We start from the raw sequence: 25,455 nt of genomic DNA, 5'->3' as shown, positions 1-25,455 counted from the left end.
CTTATTTGTTTGTTCCACATTAAATTTAAATGTTTACGGCCACATTAAGCTGTTAGAAAGCATACGAGGATTTCCTAGAAGCAAGGATAATATAACATTTTGTGTACCCACCCTAACAAACCTGAAATGTGGTACTTTATTCACTAAAGTAAGTTTAATCTTACCATATCTGCCATAATACCATAAATGCACTAGAATTTTATTGAATAGTACGTAGAGACACGCTTTTAATTAAAATATTCATATTAATCAAGGATTTGTTGACTTTTAATGCACCTTATTTCGATATGTATACAGAAATATGAGCTTTCATATGTCCTTTAGTTATGATGATTTTGAAAATTTTGTCACAGATTGTTTGAATAATCATGAAGTTGCATTTTTTAATGAAGATGAAATTTTAGATAGTAGTATTACTTATAATGAGATCTTTAAAGCTATTATGTCAATGAGTAATGGAAAGGCTCCTGGACCAGATGGCATTATTATTGAGATGCTGAAAGCAGCATCACATATGTTATGTTCTATAATGCTCTCTTTATATAACAAAATACTAGAGACAGGGGACTTTCCAGAGATTTGGTGTGAGGCTGTGATGTGTCCGCTATACAAGAGTGGTGATAAAAATTATGTAGGAAATTATAGGGGGATCTCATTGCTTAATGTGCTTGGTAAAATTTTTACAAAGGTCTTGAACGGTAGATTAGTGTCTTTAGAAGTAAATAATATGTTTTATGAAGAAAAAGCAGGGTATATATCAGGTTATTCTACAATAGATATTATTTTTATTTTACAGTCAGTGGTTAAGAAATATATCACAAAGCAAAAAGGAAGGATGTATTGTATATTTATTGATTTCTCTAAAGCTTTTGACAGTGTCCAACATAATCTTTTGTATTTCACTCTCATTAAGAATGGCATTGGTGGAAAAGTTTTTAGTGGATTGAGATCTATGTATTCTAAACTTAAATCATTTGTGAAAGGAACCGATGGTCTAACAGAGTATTTTGGCTGTACCATTGGTGTAAGACAGGGCTGCATGGTGAGTCCACTTTTGTTTAATCTTTTCTTAAATAATGAATATATAACAATTCTAAATAATAATTGTAAAGGTATTCAGACTGAAAGCATGACAGAAGTACAGACCTTGTTATATGCTGATGATATGGCTAATATAGCATGTACAATTGGAGGGTTACAGAAACAGACTGAACAGCTGAAAATGTTTTGTAATCTTTATGGTATGAGAGTGAATTTGAGTAAAACAAAAATTATGTTTTTTTTAGAAGAGGGGGCTCTCTAAATAAAGATGAAAAATGGTATTTTGCTGGTGAACAGATTGAAGTGGTTAATTGTTACAAATACCTGGGTATGTAGTTTACACCAAAATTGACATGGTGGAAAACCCAACAACGCTTTCTTTGCTAAGGTTTGTTTGTAAACATAAAATAAGCTGCAATCAATCTTTGTATTTGTTTGATCGCATGGTTGCACCTATACTTTATTATGAATTTGAGATATGGGGTTTTGAACCAGTGGAGTGTTTTGTAAAAAAAAAAAACTAGTGTGTATCAGTACAAGTGTGAGCAATGTGGCTGTCTTGGGTGATCTGGGTAGATTTGTACTGTCCACTTCTTATATGAAAAGATGTATCATGTACTGGATAAAAATGGTGTCTATGTCCAATCATCGTTATCCAAGAAAATGTTATAATATGCTTTTTCAATTGGATGAAGTAGGTAGAAAAACATGGGTTACACGTATAAGAGTTCTTCTGTATTTTTATGTTTTTTCTAATGCCTGGGAAGCTCAAAGTGTAGGTAATATAAGAACATTTATAGCTATTCTTAACCAGCGATTGAAAGAAAAAGCACATGAGGCATGGTATTCATCAGTTTTGGAAAATAATAAGTTAAATATAATTTCACAATGCAAGTCTTCGTTGATACAAGAGAGCTAAATTGCGTCCATGTATAACATGCAACTGGTACGATCATTGTTCCTTTTTAGGTGTTCAATTCATCATCTTGCTATAGAAACAGGCAGATGGAGTAATACACCAATAGCAGAGAGAATCTGTAGTTATTGTAAGTTAACATCAAATATTTCTGTGATAGAAGATGAGAAGCATTTTTTGTATGATTGCTCTTTATATAAGGATTTGCGCAAATAATACTTAGGTGACCTTGTTCTTGTTGGTAATGTTTGTATTGATGTATGAAGTGTTTGTGATTCGGGGTATGCATGGAGACTGGCAGTGTATATATATATCATGAAATGAAGAAAAGACTATCTGCCATGTCATTATGATTTGTGGAACTATGGGCTGAGAGGCCATGCATTCCTGGAATAAATTTGAAACTTGAAACTAGTTATGATTATTTCATTTATTCACTATACTATTTATTATTAATGTCTCATTTCAGTTTTAGTTTGGCTCTAGTTTTAAATTTATTCCAGTTTATATGAAATGGTTCATGTAGCGTGGGTTAAAATTCATATACAGAGTAAATTATTTTCTCTGAACACAATAAAAATAAGTTTGAAAAAGTTGTGGGAAGCGTGGTTGTGGTGACGCTGAAGGTGAGCGACAGTGGTGCTGTAGTTCATTTATAGCCTAAGTTTAGCTTTTAAATTCTGACGCTTTTATTTAGGCTTTAAAATTCATTAAAGTTACATTATATTGTGAAGATTATCTTGATGGACAAATTGTGTAAGTTTCATGAATTATGGTTGAACACAGAGCTTATTTTTTGCAATAATCCAAAAGCCTATGGAAAAATCCTATAGGCTTTTTGTGGAGGGAACCATTGTCATGCTAACAGCTGATCCGCCTACAGAGTGACGATATAGTTCCCCCACTCTATTCAAACAGAAACAATGGTGAGCATAGGACTTTGCATTTATCAACATAATGGTCACTAATACTGATTTACTGGATGAATGCACAAGCCCATGAAATGATAGCGGCAGTTTAAGTAGCCTTAATAAAAAAATGAATGCTGACTTGCATGTGTTGTATCTACATTCACATAAATGTCATATTTCATGCAAGCCAGTTAATATTTAATAAAAAAATGAAAATTATGTCATTAATGACTCACCCTCATGTCGTTCCAAACCCGTGAGACCTCCGTTCATCTTCGGAACACGGTATATGATATTTTAGATTTTAGTCCGAGAGCTTTCTGTCCCTCCATTGAGAATGTATGTACGGTATACGGTCCCACGTCCAGAAAGGTAAAAAAACATTCTCAAAGTAGTCCATGTGACATCAGAGGGTCTGTTAGAATTTTTGAAGCATCGAAAATACATTTTGGTCCAAAAATATCAGCTAAACTACGACTTTATTCAGCATTGACTTCTCTCCCGGGTCTGTTATGAGCGCGCCGTTCACAGCACATCCGGTTCGCGAACGAATCACTCGATGTAACCGGATCTTCTTGAACCAGTTCACCAAATCGACACTGAGAATCGTTGAAACGGTTATCGTCAACAATAGCCAGCAATCCACAAATGATTTAGCTGTTAACTACTTTAACATGGCTGACACTCCCTCTGAGTTCAAATAAACGAATATCCCGGAGTAATTCATTTTACTCAAACAGTACACTGACTGAACATATGCATGACCGAGCCAGATAACGAACGAAACATTGACTCGTTCTCGAGTCAAGAACCGTTCTGTCTTTACACGCGTGCTGTTCGAGATGTTTTCCGAGCAGCTGATGAATACTGCCGCATGCGTGAAGCAAAACTGACACACAGCGCGTCTGAACTGAATGGTTCTTTTGATGATTGATTCTGAACTGACTCTGTGCTAATGTTATGAGCGAGGGTAAATCCGAAGGCTGAATCAAGGGCAATCATCGCCAATGAAGTCATTACAAATTCTAATAAAAAAACTGCGCAATTTTCTTCAAACGGGTTATTGAATCGAACTGTCTGAAAGAACCGGCAGCACATGGAGAAGAACAGTAACTTCCCATCACTACCGGTGATCCGACAAAAACCGATGCAACCGTTCTGACTCGAGAACGAGTCATGTTTCATTCGTTATCTGGCTCGGTCAGCAGTTCATCAGTGTACTGTTTGAGTAAATGAAATACTCCGGGATATTGGTTTATTTGAACTCAGAGGGAGTGTCAGCCATGTTAAAAAAGTTAACAGCTTAAGTCATTTGTGGATTAATGCTTATTGTTGAGCGCGAACCGTTTCAAACGATTCAGTTCGATTTTGTGAACTGGTTTCAAGAAGATCCGGTTACATCGAGTGATTCGTTTCGCGAACCGGATTGTGCTTGTGAACGGCGCGCTCATAACAGACCCCGGGAGAGAAGTCAACGCTGAATAAAGTCGTAGTTTTTGATATTTTTGGACCAAAATTATTTTTCGATGCTAATTAAAAAATTCTAACGGACCCTCTGATGTCACATGGACTACTTTGAAGATTTTTTTATTACCTTTCTGGACGTGGAAGTATAACCGTACATACATTCTCAATGGAGGGACAGAAAGCTCTCGGACTAAATCTAAAATATCTTAAACTGTGTTTTCCGAAGATTAACGGAGGTTCTCACGGGTATTTGGAACGATCATGATGGTGTGAGTCATTAATGACATAATGTTGATTTTTGCACGTTAACAAACTATCCCCATAAATGTCATATTTCATGCAAGCCAGTTAATATTGTTCTAATTGAATACTATCTAATAAAGGGAATGTCTTTAATCATCACACAGTTGACTTTATAGCTTAGATAAACATACAAGCAAAAAGAAACATTCTGGAAGGCTTAACAAGTCATCTGGGCCAAGGAAAGAACAACAAATGTGTGCAATGATGAAGCACCTTCCCGTTACTGAATGCCACTGTGAGCTTTCATGACGAGGACATGTCTCAATCAATTAAATGCATGGCATGAATTTAATTTGTATCCACTATTAATGAGAGCCCAGCAAAGCCTCTTTTGCACAGAGTGAGACGTGGTAGAAATGCTTATCTTCAAGAAGAGCCAGGCAAAGTGAGACACCAGCAGAGCTTCCACTTTAGCAGTGCTCTAAAAATACTTTACACAAGCAGAGTCGAAGAAACACAAATGCTCTACATATTCATGAAAATTAATCACACAGTACAAGTGAGGAGCGCCTCTGTGGTCTTTACATGAGGGTCTGTGCATATGTTTTTTTTAAATTAACTGAATATTAGGGCTGGGTGATATACTGATAATAAAATTATATCTGCCTGAAGAAATCAATGGAAACAGTTGCACTTTTATTTGACTACTTTTTTGGTTTTCAAGGACTAAAATCAGATCTCACTTATTAATCAATATCGTTATTATCTTTCAAATTCTAATAAATAAATTAATGAAACAAAATGGTACAAATAAAGTGCAGCACATGGAAAGAATGTAAGTGAGCAATCTGATTTTTTTTTTTAGTAATACAAATAGAACTAAGTGGAAAAATTTGTATATCATACAGGGGGCTTTAATATGACATCCACATTGCTTATATCTACAGGGGTGCACATAAAGTGGTCCATTATGGTACTTTGTGCGAGTGAAAAATAAAAAAAATTAGAAATTTGTTGATGTAGTCTCCTGTGCTGGCACAGATTTAAATTATTTATGTTACAAATCAAGTGAGTTTTCCCAGATGAACGTTAAGCAACCCAAACTCACCGCATATGCAGAGGAAGAGTTTAGCCCCTCTCAAACATACAGTATTCACTGGTAAATTACCGTTGAGAGATCATGTGAGAACAGGACCTTTTCAAAAATCCCGGTAAATTCGTTCTGGCAATCATATCGTTCTTATGGAGATGACATGATTACGCTGAGCTGTTTACAAAGCTCCGCTACTTTTTTAATAGCTTTTCTATGTAAATATAACGCCAGATAGAAATCTTATACCATTGCGCCTTGTAGTTTTTTCAATGTGTCGCGCTTGAGACCCAGGCTTCTTTTCCATCCATCAGCTAATGCGCGTCTCGTGTTTATAAGAGAAAAACTTCTGATTGGTGTAGACCTGTTGGTTGGTTGAGAGTGAAAGCAGATGCCTCTCCTCTCATACAGCTTGTGAATCATGAACTGGAATGATAAACAAGTTTTTAAAGTAGGAGTGACTTTTTGTTTTCCTCTACAGCCAAATGCTGCATGCCAGAGATCTGGCATGATTGAATGAGAACTTTAGCCCTGGTATTTTAGCAGCATCAAGAGGCATTGTGCTATGGAAAATGGTTTGGATTCATGCCAAATGAGAGGGTAGGCATCTGTTTCACATTAAAGACATTTGTATTTGGCGCTGACGTTTTTATAGCCTAAATGCATAGCCTTAACTTTAGAGGATTTGTTGTGGAGAGAAACTAATATCTGTGTTTATAATGTTTGTAAACATTTTGCATTTTAGCCTACATTATTTCTAAATGTAATTATAAAATGCGACGTAAGCCTATACGCGACTTGTTTTTTTTTTTTTTTCACTCAAAATGCAATTTTATACAAGTATAATTTTTAACAATGCAGCAAACATTTTTAAATATCTTTAAAAAATATTTTAATGTCTTTAAAGTGTTAATACAATTTTTTTTATTATTATTTTGTTTATTAGCCTACATTTGGCCAAAATCTAGAAAAGACAATTCTGTATTGCCTGTAACTAAGAAAACGTTGCACTTTATTATTATTATTATTGTTGTTATTATTATAAATATTATTATAGGCAAAGGAATTAAAAAAATAATAACATTATTAACTGGTATTTTTTTTTTTTTTATCTCGAACCAGTTTCAGAATGGTAATAATACAGAGGAAAGCAGGAACAGAACGTTAAAATATTGATTCTGCTCAGAGTGAACCGATTGAATTCTTTTTTCGTTTTCAAGCCCTGTCAAAAAAAATTTCCGAAATCTCAGTGTGGCAATTTTGATACACGAAAACATTTTATTATAACTAAATATTGTTGTTAACAGTAACTAAACATTGTTTCTTGTGGTCAGTGTTAGCTATTTATGTTGAACTTAGAACAGCTGAATCTACTTGGCTACAGTGGCTGTTTGGTTGAAATTACAGTTCTTTCTTTGGAACAGAATAAAAAAAATAATAATATTGAGATTTCTGTATCGTCCAGCCCTAATGGATATCACGCTGCTAAAGAGAATACAAGAAGAAGGGGGAATCAGTAACTTCTGCCCCCTTCATATCCACTTCATGTCTGGTTTTGTTTAGAGCCAGTGATTACGAGTGGCAGAAGTGTGGCTCTTTGTCAGTCATTCTGGACTGTCCTCTGCTCTATGCTAATTAGATCTCATTTGTTTTTGTTTTTTGCTCTTGTGATGGATGGTACTGGACATTTTCAAAAGTGACTGTCCAGACAAAAAGGCCACCAGCTGTACACAACCTTCTGTGTGTTTGTGTAGATAGAGTGCAGCTAGAGGGACCGGTGACGCTACTGACAGGTGCTTATTTCTTCTGAAATGCACTTGGACATTATTGGTCAATCTTTACTCTGAGTGAAATGTAACTACCAAATCATTTTTGAAGTACTGGAAAGCTAATTCATTTTTTTTTTTTTTCCTGTATACTAGTGATGAAATTGCCTCTCATTGCTAGAGGTCTGAGGAAACCGGCAAATGTTTGTTACAGAAAATAAGCGACATGTCTGGCAAAAAATGAAAAATAAAAAATAAAAAATCACTCTTTAAACCACATAAATGACTCATACAAGCACCGGACGGATACACAAGAGATTTTGCACTTTTTCAATGAAGGATCTGCTTTCAAATGACTGCAAAAGGATGCCAGAAGCCTGACATTTTCTGTGCTTTGAGAGTTCATTGCTACTCTTGATCTAAAAATCTGTTGAGAGGGAATCTGTGTCTCATATGAGCTCATCATCAACTGTCCTTACATTGATTATCAACACTGTATTACCATATAGGAACATGCCAACACAGACAACAATTCTGTTATTAAAAAAAAGAGCTCTTGATTATCACCATAAGCCAAACAATGCAAGATGCCTCTCAGTCTAATGGCAGCTCATTTCAGCTGGACATGAGTATTGTAATGGGAACAGAGCAGGCCGGAGCGAAGTACATACTCACTATTGTGCTCTCCTGTTACTCCTCTACAGGAGTGATGAGTGCCCAGCTGTGAGATGGAATGCAATTGGCTGAGATGTCTTGTAATACAGAGAGGCATTGTGTGGTGGGATGGTCTCACTGATTTATTATGTGAGGTACTGGGATGCTGTTCCAAAAGATAGAGTATTTGGCGCTATAGTTTTCACCAGCATGCTATCTATGTGTTTCCAAGCCAAGAAGTGATCCTGATGGATCTTACTGCATTCCACTACCAAAAGACTTTTCTACTTTTCATGAAAGTACTTTCTACTTTTCATGAACAGTAAAATTAAAAAGACAAAGACTTACGCAATAATGGTCTATCTGTCTATCTATCTACATACACATACATACATACATACATACAGAGGGATAGACAGACAGTCAGACAGACAGACAGACAGACAGTCAGAAAGACAGACAGACAGATAGATAGATAGATAGATAGATAGATAGATAGATAGATAGATAGATAGATAGATAGATAGATAGATAGATAGAATTTTATATTTTATTATATATGAATGTATAGTATATTATGCTGTTTAAATAAAAAAAAGATAAGTTTTGTGATATTCCTCAAAAATAATGTAATAATACATTTATGATTATTATTATTACCTTCTATCCTGCAAAAGTAATATATTTCTGCCATAATTTCTTTAAATTTGACTGAACGTTTAGTGAAGACCTGAGTTTCTGTGTGTTTTAATAAATTGTATAATCATTAATATCACTGTGAAAAAAATACATTCTGCTATGCAGTAGTAATGTGTTTATATTATAATTTCTTCAAGTTACATTTATTAAATTTATTAGAATATTACAATTATAATAAAATTCAATAATTTGGTTTTTCCAAAAATTACAACTGTCCATGTGTAGCATGAACTTCAATAAATTACCGTTGAAAATTATTGAGATTTCTGTATCATCCAGCCCTAATGGATATCATGTTGCTAAAGAGAATACAAGAAGAAGGGGGAATCTGTAACTTCTGCCCCCTTCATATCCACTTCATGTCTGGTTTTGTTTAGAGCCAGTGATTACTAGTGGCAGAAGTGTGGCTCTTTGTCAGTCATTCTGGACTGTCCTCTGCTCTATGCTAATTACATCTCGTTTTTGTTTTTTTGCTGTTGTGATGGATGGTACTGGACATTTTCAAAAGCAACTGTCCAGACAAAAAGGCCACCAGCTGTACACAACCTTCTGTGTGTTTGTGTAGATAGAGTGCAGCTAGAGGGACCGGTGACGCTACTGACAGGTGCTTATTTCTTCTGAAAAGCATTTGGACATTATTGGTCAATCTTTACTCTGAGTGAAATGTAACTACCAAATCATTTTTTAAGTACTGGTGATGAAATTGCCTCTCATTGCTAGAGGTCTGAGGAAAGTGGCAAATGTTTGTTACAGAAAATTAGCGACACGCAAAAAAACAAAAAAAAAATTCCTCATACAAGCACCAGACGGATACACAAGAGATTTTGCGCTTTTTCAATGCAGGATCTGCTTTCAAATGACTGCAAAAGGATGCCAGAAGCCTGACATTTTCTGTGCTTTGAGAGTTCATTGCTGCTCTTGCTCTAAAAATCGGTTGAGAGGGAATCTGTGTCTCATTTGAGCTCATCATCAACAAGTAATGACCAATAAGCTTGTGTTGATTAGCATAGCTGAGTTTGTCTCTTACACACACACACACACACACACACACACACACACACACACACTGAACCCTGCAGATGTACAGTATCCATGCCAACTGTCCTTACATTTATTAACAACACTGTATTACCATATAGGAACATGCCAACACAGACAACAAATATGTTAATAAAAAAATAAAAAAAACATCTTGATTATCACCATAAGCCAAACAATGCAAGATGCCTCTCAGTCAATTGGCAGCTCATTTCAGCTGGACATGAGTATTGTAATGGGAACAGAGCAGGCCAGAGCGAAGTACCAATCACTATTGTGCTCTCCCGTTACTCCTCTACAGGAGTGATGTGTGCCCAGCTGTGAGATGGAATGCAATTGGCTGAGATGTCTTGTAGTACAGAGAGGCATTGTGATCAAAGTCCTCTAGTTATTAGCGATTCTATTGTACGGAACATGAAAATAGAGACACCAGTCACCACAGTCCAATGTTTACCGGTAGCCAGAGTGCCTGACATCTTGACAAATTTAAAAGTGCCGGCTAATGCTAAACATAAATACAGTAAGATTGTTATTCACATCGGCGCTAATGATGTTCGACTTCGCCAGTTGGAGATCACAAAAAAAGACATTAAAGAGGTGTGTGAACTTGCAAGCACGATGTCAGCCACTGTAATATGCTCTGGTCCCCTCCCTGCTTACCGTGGAGATGAGATGCACAGCAGACTGTCATCACTCAATGGCTGGATGTCTAAGTGGTGCCCACAGAATAACATAGGTTTCATAGACAATTGGACGAGTTTTGGGGCAGACCTGACCTGTTGAAAAGAGATGGTCTTCATCCCTCCTGGGGTGGTGCCGCTCTTCTCTCTAGAAATATGGCACATAGTCTTAGATTTTGTACTTGACTAACTGGGGCTCAGGTCAGGAAGCAGACAGACTGGCTAAACTGACCATCTGCTAGCCACCTTATGTCACAGAAATCAGTTAATTCTCAGCACATAGAGACTCTTTTACTTAGATATCATACTATAGAGACTGTGTCTGTTCACCAAACTAGAAAATACAAAAAATGTTCAAACCAATTTAAGAGTAAAAAACAGATGTAATATGGATAAACAAATGATAAAGCTTGGCTTATTGAATATCAGGTCCCTTTCTACGAAAGCACTTTTTGTAAATTATATGATCATTGATCATAGCCTAGATGTGCCCTGTTTGACAGAAACCTGGTTAAAACCTGACGATTACATTATTTTAAATGAGTCTACCCCCCATGATTACTGTTATAAATATGAGCCACGTCCAAAAGGTAAAGGGGGAGGTGTTGCTTCAATTTCTAACAATGTTTTCAGTATTTCTCAGAGGGTGGGCTTCAAGTATAACTCATTTGAAGTAATGGTGCTTCATATAACATTATCCAGAGAAAAACATGTTAATGATAAATCCCCTGTGATATTTGTACTGGCTACTGTATACAGGCTACCAGGGCACCATAAAGACTTTATTAAAGAATGCGCTGATTTTATATAATGTTTATTGTTGGTTGCATGTTATGTTTTAATTGTTGGTGATTTTATTATCCATGTTGATAATGAAAAAGATGCATTGGGATCAGCATTCACAGACATTCTGAACTCTATTGGGGTTAGACAACATATCTCAGGACCTACTCATTGTCAAAATCATACTCTAGATTTAATACTGTCACATGGAATTGATGTTGATGGTGTTGAAATTATGCAGCCAAGTGATGATATCTCAGATCATTATTTATTCTTGTGCAAACTTAATAAGGCTAAAACTGTAAATTCTACTCCTTGTTACAAGTATGGTAGAAGCATCACTTCTACCACAAAAGACTGCTTTGTAAGTAATCTTCCTAATTTAACCCAATTCCTTAGCATATCCAAAACCTCAGAACAACTTAATGATGTAACAGAAACTATGAACTCTCTCTTTTCTAGCATTTTAGATACAGATGCTCCTTTGCGCTTAAGGAAGATTAAGGAAAACAGTCTGACACCATGGTATAATGAGCACACTCGCACCCTAAAGAGAGCAGCCCGGAAAATGGAGCGCAGCAGGAGGAAATCAAAACTAGAGGTATTTCGTATTGATTGGAGGGAAAGTACCCTGTCCTACTGAAAAGCATTAAAAACTGCTAGATCTGATTACTTTTTGTCTCTTTTAGGAGAAAACAAACATAACCCCAGGTATTTATTCAATACAGTGGCTTAGTTAATGAAAATTAAAGCATCAAACAGGTTTTGATGCATCAACAGGCATTTTCCAACAGCACAGCAGTAATGACTTTATGAACTACTTTACTTCCAAGATCAATACTATTAGAGATAAAATTGTAACCATGCAGCCGTCAGCTACAGTATCGCATTAGATAGTGTGCAATAGATCGCCTGAGGAACATTTCCACTCATTCTCTACTACAGGAGAGGAAGAATTGTATAAACTTTTTAAATCATATAAACCAACAACATGTATGTTAGACCCTATTCCATCTAAGCTCCTAAAAGAGGTGCCTTCAGAAGACATAGATCTTCTTCTGACTATTATTAATTCATCTTTGTCATTAGGATATGTCCCCAAAACATTCAAACTGGCTGTAATTAAGCATATCATCAAAAAACCACAACTTTACCCCAAAAACTAGTAAATTACGGACCAATCTCGAATCTCCCTTTTCTGTCCAAAATAGTAAAAAAGTAGTATCCTCACAATTATATTCCTTCTTAGAAAAAAATGGTATCTGTGAGGATTTCCAGTCAGGATTTAGACCATATCATAGTACTGAGACTGCTCATTAGAGTTACAAATGACCTGATCTTATCATCTGATCGTGGTTGTATCTCTCTATTAGTGCTATTGGATCTTAGCGCTGCGTTCGACACTATTGACCACAACATTCTTTTGAATAGACTAGAAAACTTTGTTGGCATCATGTTTTTATTTTCGTACTTATATGACCGCCATCAATTCGTAGCAGTGAATAAAGAGGTATCATCAAGTGCAGTATGGAATACCTCAAGGCTAAGTACTAGGGCCATTACTCTTCAGTCTTTACATGTTACCCTTGGGAGATATCATCAGGAAACATGGTGTTAGCTTTCACTGTTATGCTGATGATACTCAGCTCTATATTTCTTCGCGGCCCGGCGAAACATACCAATTTGAAAAACTAGCAGAATGCACAGTCGATATAAAAATAGCAATCTTTCCTTAGAAAACCACGTTTCTAGCTTTTAAAAAACTCAAAAATATATCTAAATTACGACCTATGCTCTCAATGTCAAATGCAGAAATGTTAATCCATGTGTTTATGACCTCAATGTTAGATTATTGTAATGCTTTATTGGGTGGTTGTTCTGCACACTTAATAAACAAACTCCAGCTGGTCCAAAATGCGGCAGCTAGAGTTCTTACTAGAACCAGGAAGTATGACCATATTAGCCCGGTTCTGTCAACACTGCACTGGCTACCTATTAAACATCATATAGATTTTAAAATCTTGTTTTTTACTTATAAAGCCCTGAATGGTTTAGCACCTCAGTATTTCAACAAGCTCTCATTACATTATAGTCCTCCACATCTGCTGCGTTCTCAAAACTCTAGATACTCAAATACCTAGAATATCAAAATCAACTGCGGGCGGCAGATCCTTTTCCTATTTAGTGCCCAAACTCTGGAATAACTTAATTAACATTGTTCGGGAGGCAGACACACTCTGACAGTTTAAATCTAGATTAAAGACCCATCTCTTTAACCTGGCTTACACATAACACACTTACACATTTCTAATATTCAAATCCGTTAAGGATTTTTAGGCTGCATTAATTCGGTTAACCGGAACTGGGAACACTTTCTATAACACCCGATTTACTTGCTACATCATTAGAAGAATAGCATCTACACTAATATTAGTCTGTTTCTCTCTTATTCCGAGGTCACCGTAGCCACCAGATCCAGTACATATCCAGACCAGATGGTGGATCAGCACCTAGAGAGGACCTCTACAGCCATGAAAGTCAGCGGAGACCAGGACAACTAGATGAGCCCCAGATACTCTGTAAAGACCTTGTCTCAGATGGCCACAGGGACAAGACCACAGGAACCAGTTGAGTCCTCTGCACAATCTGACTTTGCTGCAGCCTGGAATTGAACTGCTGGTTTCATCTGGCCAGAGGAGAACTGGCCCCCCGACTGAGCCTGGTTTCTCCCAAGGTTTTTTCTCCATTCTGTCACCGATGGAGTTTTGGTTCCTTGCCGCTGTCGCCTCTGGCTTGCTTTGCTGGGGACACTTCATTTTCAGATATATCGTTGACTTGATTGCACAGATACTATTTAAACTGAACTGAGCTGGATGATGACATCACTGAATTTAATGATGAACTGCCTTTAACTGGCTTGCTTAGATGAAATGAGTGTTTGTTTTTTTTTTTTTTTTTTATTTATTTACTGTTTTCCTAATTAATGCTGTACAGTTGATTTGACACAATCTGTATTGTTAAAAGCGCTATATAAATAAAGGTGACTTGACTTGACTTGACTTGGTGGGATGGTCTCAATGATTTATTATATGAGGTACTGGGATGCTGTTCCAAAAGACTATAGTTTTCACCAGCATGCTATCTATGTGTTTCCAAGCCAAGAAGTGATCCTGATGGATCTTACTGCATTCCACTACCAAAAGTCTTTTCTACTTTTCATGAAAGTACTTTCTATTTTTCATGTTTTTTATGATTAATAAGATTAAAGAGAAAAACTTTTACAATAATGGTCTATCTGTATCAAGGCACTCAGTGGGAAGTCTGTGGGGAAGGAAAAAGTGTGGCAAAAAACGTCTAGGACCTATCGGAACATACTGAGTTGGATAGAAACATCCAGAACACCGTACATACTTTTGAACCAGAAAACAGCGGCAAGAATAGCATGGACTGTTGATCGGATGAAAGATAGATAGATGCCAGATAGATGCCAAAATGCCTGAAGATAGATAGATAGATAGATAGATAGATTCAATTATTTATTATTTTATTATATATGAATGTATAATATATTATGCTGTTTAAATTAAAACATGGTTACAAATTGTGATATTCCTCAAAAATAATGTATTAATACATTTATGATTATTACATTCTATCCTGCAAAAGTAATATATTTCTGCCATAATTTCTTTAAATTTGACTGAACTTTTTATGTAAAGGACCTGTACCTGAGTTTAGATGTGTGTTAGATAAGTAAAGACCTGAGTTTATGTGTGTTTTAATAAATTGTATAATCATTATCACTGTGAAAAAAATGCATTCTGCTATACAGTAGTAATGTGTTTATATTATAATTTCTTTTTGTGTTAATATTACATTTATTATAATCTTAATTAAATAAATGATTTATTTTTTTTTTTAATGTTTTTTTTTAAATTATTTATGACTGCCATTGTGTAGAATGAGTTTCAATAAAAATGTTGCCCTTAAATATTTTTCTCTTTTTTTCCTCTTTTCTTCAGCATTTAGTGGATAAAAAATAGTTGTCAGTGAGAGGCTTGCTAAATTAGCCTCACCAAGACAAGAAATAAAAAAAAAAAAAAAAAATCTTTTGTACCAACAAGTCATGGAAATAACATTTGATTATTTAGGTAAAAACCACACACACACAAACAAAGAAAAACACCAAAGTGAACTCTACTGTGAAAGAAGTATATACACTGTTTGACACTGTAAGCAGACCAACACAGTTTCAATAAGAGTTTTAAAGGTGTCAAAATTGCCCGTGCTAGTTGAAGTAACACAGTTGTGCCATTGTAAATGTCACTCCATGGTCATTCTGTCTCCAATAAATGCCAAAGCCCAGTCTACCTCTCTAAATGACCAAAAAACCCTTTTTGTCGCACCCACTTAGTGTTGTCAAAGCTCCATTCAATATTCATTTTGAGCAGCTAATGCACAAAGACCAGCAACTTCCCTGATGTCAAGCAGATGCTCTGAGAGAGAAAAAACAGTTCTGCCACTTACCTCTGTCACTGTAGTCGTCTACCAGTATGATCTCTGCAATCAGGTGGTCGGGTGTGCGGTTGGTGATGCTGTGGATGGTTCTGAGCAGAGAGGACCAGCCTTCATTATGGAACGGGATGATAATACTTGTGTTTGGGAGGTTTTCAAGATACAGCTTCTGCTTACAGCTACAGAAAAGAAAGAATGAGAGAGTGAGATTGAGGCAGGCAAACACTACTGTATCTACTTATGCTTTACATATAATGCTTGATCTGTGCATCAACATATAATCCACATATTGTAAGACACTTAACACACACTCCCAACATAGCATAAGCCTCTTCAGAACAATGATGTGTGAAATACAAATCTTGTCGCTTATTGCACTAGATCTTGCCAAACTGTAAAAACATTATTTGAAAACAAAAGGACCCGCATGGACCGCTCCAACGCCGTGGGCAACAGCGACGGAGCTCAGATCATAAATCAATGTTTTGAGAGGTCCTTCAGTCCCAGCGTGCTCATAAAGCCTTTAGAAATCTGCATGCTAATTGAGCTCCGACAAAGCCGGCACTGACAGATGAAGTGGCACTTTATGGCTCACACCGGTCTCTCTAATTCAGCAGCCTGACAAACTTGACAAGCCGGCCCTAATAAATACACCTCCATATAATAATCATTCTCAGGGTGCTGCATGGTTTATTAACATTTCACTTCCATGGAGGTGGAAAAAACGACAGAAAACAAAAATACAGTGTAGAGAGAACCACCATGGTGAACGAATGCATTCTGGTGAGGAGCCAGCATCTAAAACAGCCCTGTCTGATGGGTCAGATCAGACTACTAATGAAATACAGCTCAGGAAGAAAAAGGCACCCCATTTACATAGTAATAGACAGACAGTGTCATGTGCATTACTGGAACATGCAACTGTCACATACGGCAAATGCTCCAAATCGTTATTAAAGAATATTTATTTGCATGAAAATGCTACAGGTCAGGGTTTGGGCTTTGTGTTTTTTGTGGAAAGAGAAGTATGTTCTGTTTTAAAAGAAAGAATGTTTTATTTTTTTCTCCAGTAATGCATTTTTTTTTCAATGTGTTACTATTAGGATGTGTGTGTGTGTGTTTGCATGTGAATTTTAATGTTTTTAAAAGAAGACTCTTATGCTCACCAAAGCCATAAATTTGATCAAAATACAGTAAAAACAGTAATATCGTGGAGTATTACTACAAGTTAAAATAACTGTTTTCTGTTTGAATACATTTTAAAATGTAATTTATTCCTGTGTGATGCAAAGCTGAGCCATTACAGCAGCCATTGCTCCAGTCTTCAGTGTCATATGATTCTTCAGAAATCAGTCTAATATGATATGATATGATATAATATAAACCTTTTAAATATTTGTGAGAACTGTTTTGGTTTATTCAAAAGACTATGGGCCAGTTTTACTAACAGCTTGCACCAGTGCAAACCGTCTTTTGGTATTAAAATAGTACTGTCAGGATTTACTAAAGACACGCTGAGAAGAATTAGCACTGAAAAGTCGTGGACACAGTTATTTCCGTGCCTGCCCTTACTGAATATGCATTTGTAGGAGTTATCCCTTTCAGAAGCAAAATTTATCGGAGGAGAGTATGCATATGAATTACACAACGCAATTTACTAACGTTTGTTTTTATCAAATTACTAGCATTTGTGCCATTATTTAACACCCAAAAAATGCATGTCTTAAACTAATTTGTGCCTGTGTTGTAAGCAGATTACCTGCACCTGATGAGCATCGGCTCTGCTAATTTTTGACTATGCTAATTTGGTATATTGCGCTGGTCGATATGTAAATGAGATGTTTCGTCTGTGTTCTTTAATTTGTTTGTTGTCTGTAAATCAACTGCAGAAATTTCCACACCCATCTGCGCTGTTTTGGAATTGCGCTCTCACGCTAATTTGTCCTGTTTAGTAAATCTAGCCCTATACAGTATGTGTATTTTTAAAACTCTCAGCCATTTTTCACTTGAGAAAGGATGGAATCTGTCCAATTTTATTCTGCTTGCTGTTTGCACAAACTGAAGCTGCAGCAGCATCCGTGTATCTCTCTGTTACCTGCATTATAAGGTGAATACACGGGCTTGCTGGCTCTCACACTGAGACGGTTATTCACATTCTGTCTGTTGGCAGGTTCCACACTGAGCGCCACAGGCTTTTATAGGGGGTGTAAATAAAAGCCCCACACCAGGCTCTTCACCGGAACACTATCTGCAGTTCTTGAAAGGGGTTTACAAAAATTTAAAGCTAACAGCAGGTGAGCAACAGACAAACTTTTTCACCAAGAAGACATAGGCAATGTTCTCTTACCTTGTAACGGCACTAAAAACATATTTTAAAGACTGCACATTCATTCACATTATCAAAGCCTGGAAGCTTGGCAAGCCAGTAGATGCTTAAATGGACCTTAAGCCTGTTCAGGCAGAAGAAATTATATTTTAGTTATCGACAACCCTGTAACGAATCGGTCCTCCTTCAGACACTGACTTTTTGGTGCATAAGTTATAGAGAGATTTGTTCTTGCTAAGGGAAAATCCATGGTAGTGGAGACATTCAAGGGAAGGTAATGGTGCAGAGCCTTCTGAGAACAATTAACGATCAATCCATCAAGGAGCTCATTTAGATGGAAGTGTGAAACCAGACCCTCTCCTTCAAATCCCGCTAAATGGATGGACTGTGAACCACACTAATGATGCCTCTCTCTTTTTTGGCGCTATGCTTTAATACTGATGATAATGCATTTTCATTGTCATTTGATCTAGAAAATGTTCTTAAGAATTAATTTCCTGTAATCCAGTCAGTCCCATTCAAAACTTATGGGTTATTAACTTTTTTTTAATTCATTTTTTTGAAGGAATTCATTCACCAAGGCTGCATTTATTTGAAAAAAAAAATACAGTAAAAACTGTAATATTATGAAATATTATTACAATTTATATATATATATATATATATAATATAGATATATATATATATCCTATATATATATACAGGTCCTTCTCAAAAAATTAGCATATTGTGAAAAAGTTCATTATTTTCCATAATGTAATGATAAAAATTAAACTTTCATATATTTTAGATTCATTGCACACCAACTGAAATATTTCAGGTCTTTTATTGTTTTAATACTGATGATTTTGGCATACAGCTCATGAAAACCCAAAATTACTATCTCAAAAAATTAGCGTATTTCATCCGACCAATAAAAGAAAAGTGTTTTTATGAATATGACAGTAAAAGATGCCAAACAAAAGATCTATCAGCCATAAAATCACTAAGCTAATGAATTCAAAATAGATTAATTCCTCATTTAGGACAAAATCATTAATTAAAACACATTGTAAGTATGACCTGCCATGGATCATTAAAACCACGCTGATGTCTAGCTCAAGCTGTGCAGCTCTGGAGGCTGGTTACTGTGAACATGCTGTGAGAATCAGCTCTACTCACTTTGGATGTCTGATGTCAGGAAGGGAGCGGTCCAGAGCAATATTGTTGCTGACGTAGATGTTGAAGCCATTCTCTTTGTATACAGAGTCATCACACTCGTCCTCTGCGAGCGGGTATGGTTTCCCATGCTCCCCTTTTCCTGAAACAGATGCGGTCAGACATCAGCAACCATGCTGAGCACAGCCAAGATGTTGACAAGGTGAGCATGTGTGTACTAACAATGAACATGCACCACTCCAAAGATAGAATAAAGCACCGCTGTGAAAACTGACAATTTATTTTATTATTATTTTATGACTGAATAGCTGAAACAACTTAACCAACAAGCCTGGCCTTTCACTGAATGCTGACCAGACACACTCCAGTAGAGTTGCTGGCTCTGCAGTGTATTTAATGGTCTCGGCCGCTTCCCACTGTGTCTGGTTTGTCACAGTTGATGGAAATCCTACTTATCATTATTTAATAGAATATTCAAATAAAAATTCAAATTATGTCATCTACTCACCCTCATGTAATTCTAATCCTTATGCCTTCTTCCATGGAGTTATTCTGCAGTATGTGCTGCTCTTTTCCATGCAGCAAAAGTGTATTGGAACTACAGCCATATTGCTGCAACATCACATTGCAATGTATTTTTCAAATACTGTCATACCGATGCTATTCAGTCGATAACTCGAAACTCTATTAACTGCATACTCATCTTACTAATCGTTGTAACTTAAATTGTTTTTTTTTTGACATAGTATGAAATACCACGTATAGCCCTATGATTTCTACAGTGAACAAAATGCGGACGGAATCTCAGAATCTAGTCATTTTACTATATAAAGTGGAATGTCACAGGAATTTGCCGTATTTGGACAAATAAATCAAGAATAGTGCTGTACAAACAATAAATCAAATCTTGATATTAAATAATGTATGTGAATATTAAAGTGCAAATTACCATGTAAAACACTATTGTCGAGTTTTTCTTTTGCTTATTTACCAAATGGTAATGTAGGGGGAAAAATATATTTGATGTAGTCTCCCGTTCACAACTGTTTACCCAACTATGATGAGTTCTGAAGCATGTGTGATGCTCGTGGGGTTTGAGTCTCACTTGACTAGCATTTCAACATTCATTAGATAAAAAATTCAAGTTCAAACTTGAAAAAAATTGTGACAAATATATTACTTTTGCACATTAAAATGTATTTATAATTACTACTGTTTTGACAGTAATTTTGTATTTGACATTACAATGTTTTATGTGTACTCCTGACACTAAAATAAGCCACTATATTTTAAATTTGTAGTTTAAATTCTGCTAAACTTTTTCTAAACTTTTTTTTTATTCCTAAAGGAAAAGAAAACTCACGTAAACTTTAAATGTCATAAAGTTGAGAAGATGAGATTTATTTCTTTTAAGTGCTAAAAACATGTCTCAAGCAGTCTGAAGTAGTGCATACTGTCGCATTTCAGTTTTGAGAAGACATGCACTCTTTGATGTAACGTGAGAATATGCCTGTGGTAGCAACGTAGGCTGCACAGCACCTTTTCATCAGAATTTATTCTTTGAATGGTTTCCTTATGTCCTGAGTAGGTAATTGACCGATCAGTGCCACTTATATCTCCCTGAGAACAGCTGCTTGCCTGAATCATTAAACAACATTTTATCCTCTCTTGAATATTTAAATGCCAAAACTGAAAATTTAAATCTAGCATCCCCAATACAGCTCTCAAACATCTAAGTATATAGATACACACACACACATACACAAACACACAAAGGTGTTGCTGTCATGTTATTATTAAACATGCAACCTTACCAGAATTAGAGAAAACTAACGACGGCAGCATCTCATGGATATTAAGTTAGAATTATAAAAATGTGTGTGTGTGTGTGTGTGTGTGTGTGTGTGTGTGTGTGTGTATGGGTGGTCCTGGTTAACCATATGTTATGGCGGGGGGGGCACAAAGATGGCAATACCCAAAATCCATTCATGTACCCGCATATACTGTACAGTATGTATGCACATTGTGTGTGTGTGTGTGTGTGTGTGTGTGTGTGTCTGTAAGCCTTATTCATTAAATACATCCCTTAGTGCATTTCAGCACAAAGTCATCTCTCTGTGACATGTGCATAATTACAATAACTTCACACCCACTCCTCTGGCATTTTCTGGCATGATAACAGAGTTAAACAGAACATTTAAATCATAATGCAAAATTACAGATTTTAAAACTCCTACACACAAGCCCTCAGTGTAACTGTGTACACGTGTTTGCCTCTTAAAAGCAATGAACAACAGCTCCATGCAGAGTTTATTATTGTTATCAGAACTTTTGGGGCAAGGCTTCAGAAAGCATTGTGGTTTTGATCACTGACAGGCATGTGGATAACAGAGGCAAAGGATTTTGTTCAGTTGGTGTAATTGCACAACAAGCACTAAATCTGATAAATACTGGTTCTGTATTGGATCAGCTGGACCTCTGTTCTGTGTTGACTCTGTGTTGAATTATTTTAATGAGATATAGTCTATATAACTTAGCAATTTTACACACCAGGATCTCCACTCCTGAATATGTGGTTCTGAATGTCACTGTCATTGTGATTTACCAGTTAGATTTAAAGGTCTCTGCACGCTGGGTTGAAGATAAGCAATTGCTTCTTCAGAATGTTAAATTATTATGTGCCTAATAATACATTTATAGTGTTTCTATCACATTTTAACACCCCCCCCCCCATTCATTTTAGCTTTTAGCAATATTAACTAAAAATGAATGCTATGTCCACCCTATCATATAATGTATGCGTCATGTACATATGTGTCATAAATCTAAGTGGCCGATAGTTTGGTCATTTTTAGCTTTGGTTATTTTGGAACATTATAATTAAATGTTAATTGTTAAATTGTTAGTGTGGATGTTGAAGAGAATTTGGTATTTTTAAACTTACATATTTTGAAAATACTGTATTCTAACCACTTCTGGCATATTTTATGCCAACAGGGTGAACATGTTAAGCTTTGGCAAAGCAAGTAAGCAGACTCATTCAAAGAAAATGTGTCAATTGAAAAGTCACCAACTTATTCACCTCAGCCGTTGAAATTTCCACCACTGAAGAGACAAATAATATATATATGTTATAATATAATAATAACAATAATAATTATTATATATATATATTAGTGCTGTCAAATGATTAATCACATCCAAAATAAAAGTCTGGCAACCCTGTTTCAGATGGAGCGGTATTTACTACACAGAGCCGTAGTTCATTGACAAGCTACACAAAATCACGTTCATAATAGGCAATGAATCGCCTGCAATTTTAAACGCAATTTTTCAGCTTGTCAGTGAACTACGGCTCTGTGTAGTAAATGTCACTCTATCTAAAAGCACGTGCTTTGCTTACATAATATATGTGTACTGTGTATATTTATTATGTATATATAAATGCACACACACATGTATGTATATATTTCAGAAAAATATGTTGTTTATATATTAAATATAAACAATATATAATATATAAATTATATGATACATGTACAGAAAAACATTTTCACTGTATGTGTGTGTTTTTATATATACATAATAAATATACACAGAACACACACATATATAGGCCTATTATGCAAACAGAAACTTTTATTTTGTATAACATTAACCGTGATTAATCATTTGACAGTACTATATATACTGTATATATACACTCACCTAAAGGATTATTAGGAACACCATACTAATACTGTGTTTGACCCCCTTTCGCCTTCAGAACTGCCTTAATTCTACGTGGCATTGATTCAACAAGGTGCTGAAAGCATTCTTTAGAAATGCTGGCCCATATTGATAGGATAGCATCTTGCAGTTGATGGAGATTTGCGGGCTGCACATCCAGGGCACGAAGCTCCCGTTCCACCACATCCCAAAGATGCTCTGTTGGGTTGAGATCTGGTGACTGTGGAGGCCATTTGAGTAAAGTGAACTCACTGTCATGTTCAAGAAACCAGTCTGAGATGATTTGAGCTTTGTGACATGGTGCATTATCCTGCTGGAAGTAGCCATCAGAGGATGGGTACATGGTGGTCATAAAGGGATGGACATGGTCAGAAACAATGCTCAGGTAGGCCGTGGCATTTAAATGATGCCCAATTGGCACTAAGGGGCCCAAAGTGTGCCAAGAAAACATCCCCCACACCATTACACCACCACCACCAGCCTGCACAGAGGTAACAAGGCATGATGGAACCATGTTCTCATTCTGTTTACGCCAAATTCTGACTCTACCATCTGAATGTCTCAACAGAAATCGAGACTCATCAGACCAGGCAACATTTTTCCAGTCTTCAACTGTCCAATTTTGGTGAGCTCGTGCAAATTGTAGCCTCTTTTTCCTATTTGCAGTGGAGATGAGTGGTACCTCCGGTGGGGTTTCTTCCGCTGTTGGTAGCCCATCCGCCTCAAGGTTGTGCGTGTTGTGGCTTCAAAAATGCTTTGATGCATACCTCGGTTGTAACGAGTGGTTATTTCAGTCAAAGTTGCTCTTCTATCAGCTTGAATCAGTCGGCCCATTCTCCTCTGACCTCTAGCAATCAACAAGGCATTTTCGCCTACAGGACTGCCGCATACTGGATGTTTTTCCCTTTTCACACCATTCTTTGTAAACCCTAGAAATGGCTGTGCGTGAAAATCCCAGTAACTGAGCAGATTGTGAAATACTCAGACCGGCCCGTCTGGCACCAACAACCATGCCACGCTCAAAATTGCTTAAATAACCTTTCTTTCCCATTCTGACATTCAGTTTGGAGTTCAGGAGATTGTCTTGACCAGGACCACATCCCTAAATGCATTGAAGCAACTGCCATGTGATTGGTTGATTAGATAATTGCATTAATGAGAAATTTGACATGTGTTTGTATTAATTGTGTTTGTTTGTGTGTATATATATATATATATCAATATATATATATATATATATATATATATATATATATATATATATATAATTTATTAATTTTTTTATTTTTTGTAGCACAGGTATATTTGTAGCAATAGCCAACAATACATAGTATCTTTTATGCCAAAAAACATTAAGAAGATATTAAGTAAAGATCATGTTCCATGAAGATATTTTGTAAATTTCCTACCGTAAATATATCAGAACGTAATTGTTTATTCAGTAATATGCATTGATATGCAAGAACTTCATTTGGACAACTTTAAAGGCGATTTTCTCAATATTTTGATTCTTTGCACCCTCAAAATCCAGATATTCAAATAGTTGTATCTTGGCCAAATATTGTCCTCTAACCTAACAAATGCATCAATGGAAAGCTTATTTATTCAGCTTTCAGATATTGTTTAAATCTCAATTAAAAAAAAAAAAAAAAGACCCTTTCGACTGGTTTTGTGGCCCAGGGTCACACACACACACACACACACACAAGCTCATTTCACACACACACACACACACACACACACACACACACACACACACACACACACACACACACACACACATAAGGTCTTTATGTGTATGTTTCAAAAACAAATGATTAATTGTATGATTAAAATAAATAAATTAATAATAATAATAATAATAATAATAATAATAATAATAAATAATAATAATAATAATAAACATGCTTTAATCTGGGAAGATCTATTACTCCTCCCTGGCATTCATATTCTACCATCTCCAATGAACTAGATTCATGAAAAATGTGTGGATGTTTTTTATAATGAAAGCTGCTATCATAAGATTTGCCACCAACAGATGGTGTGCTCTGAAAGCCCTCTGATAGAATAATGCAGCATGCTCCAACGTGACGGGTCAACACAGAACAGTTGGGCCGAGTGGGCCATATGCAGAAGGATGTGGTCCTGCCTTCAGGCGCCAGAAAAGCCATCCTCCCTCTAATCTGACAAATCTCCCTGCCTAATACAGTGACTTCTTTTTTCATTATTACAAAGAGCTACAAAACAAGCCTCTTTCTGGGTACCTGCTCTCATACATTTATCTGCAGCACACAATTATTTGCTATCCTGAGCACTTGCATTCAGCATCTGGGATTTAAGAGTATTTTCAAGTATCTGAAGTTAAAAATGATTTCTAATGTAAAAGCCCAGCAATGTCAGAATGCATTCATCCAAAAGGAAAGCAGGCCCTGAAGAGGC

General features: G+C 36.1%; 1 protein-coding gene across 2 annotated transcripts in view; it reads right to left on the bottom strand.

Moving 5' to 3' along the window:
- Positions 1 to 25,455, bottom strand: part of LOC109108374 (polypeptide N-acetylgalactosaminyltransferase-like 6) — a 224,313-nt gene that overhangs the window by 125,577 nt on the left and 73,281 nt on the right. For both annotated transcript variants that reach the window (XM_042716527.1, XM_042716526.1), the window contains exons 4-5: positions 19,291 to 19,429; positions 15,816 to 15,982 (exon numbers count right to left, since the gene is read on the bottom strand). In XM_042716527.1, coding sequence (XP_042572461.1) covers positions 15,816 to 15,982; positions 19,291 to 19,429 — 306 coding nt within the window. The remainder of the gene's footprint in view (positions 1 to 15,815; positions 15,983 to 19,290; positions 19,430 to 25,455) is intronic.

This window comes from Cyprinus carpio, chromosome B1 (assembly GCF_018340385.1).
Source record: "Cyprinus carpio isolate SPL01 chromosome B1, ASM1834038v1, whole genome shotgun sequence".
In the NCBI taxonomy this organism is placed as follows: domain Eukaryota; kingdom Metazoa; phylum Chordata; class Actinopteri; order Cypriniformes; family Cyprinidae; genus Cyprinus; species Cyprinus carpio.
The sequence above is the reverse complement of the archived record's forward strand: the minus strand, read 5'-3'. Positions and strand labels throughout refer to the sequence as shown.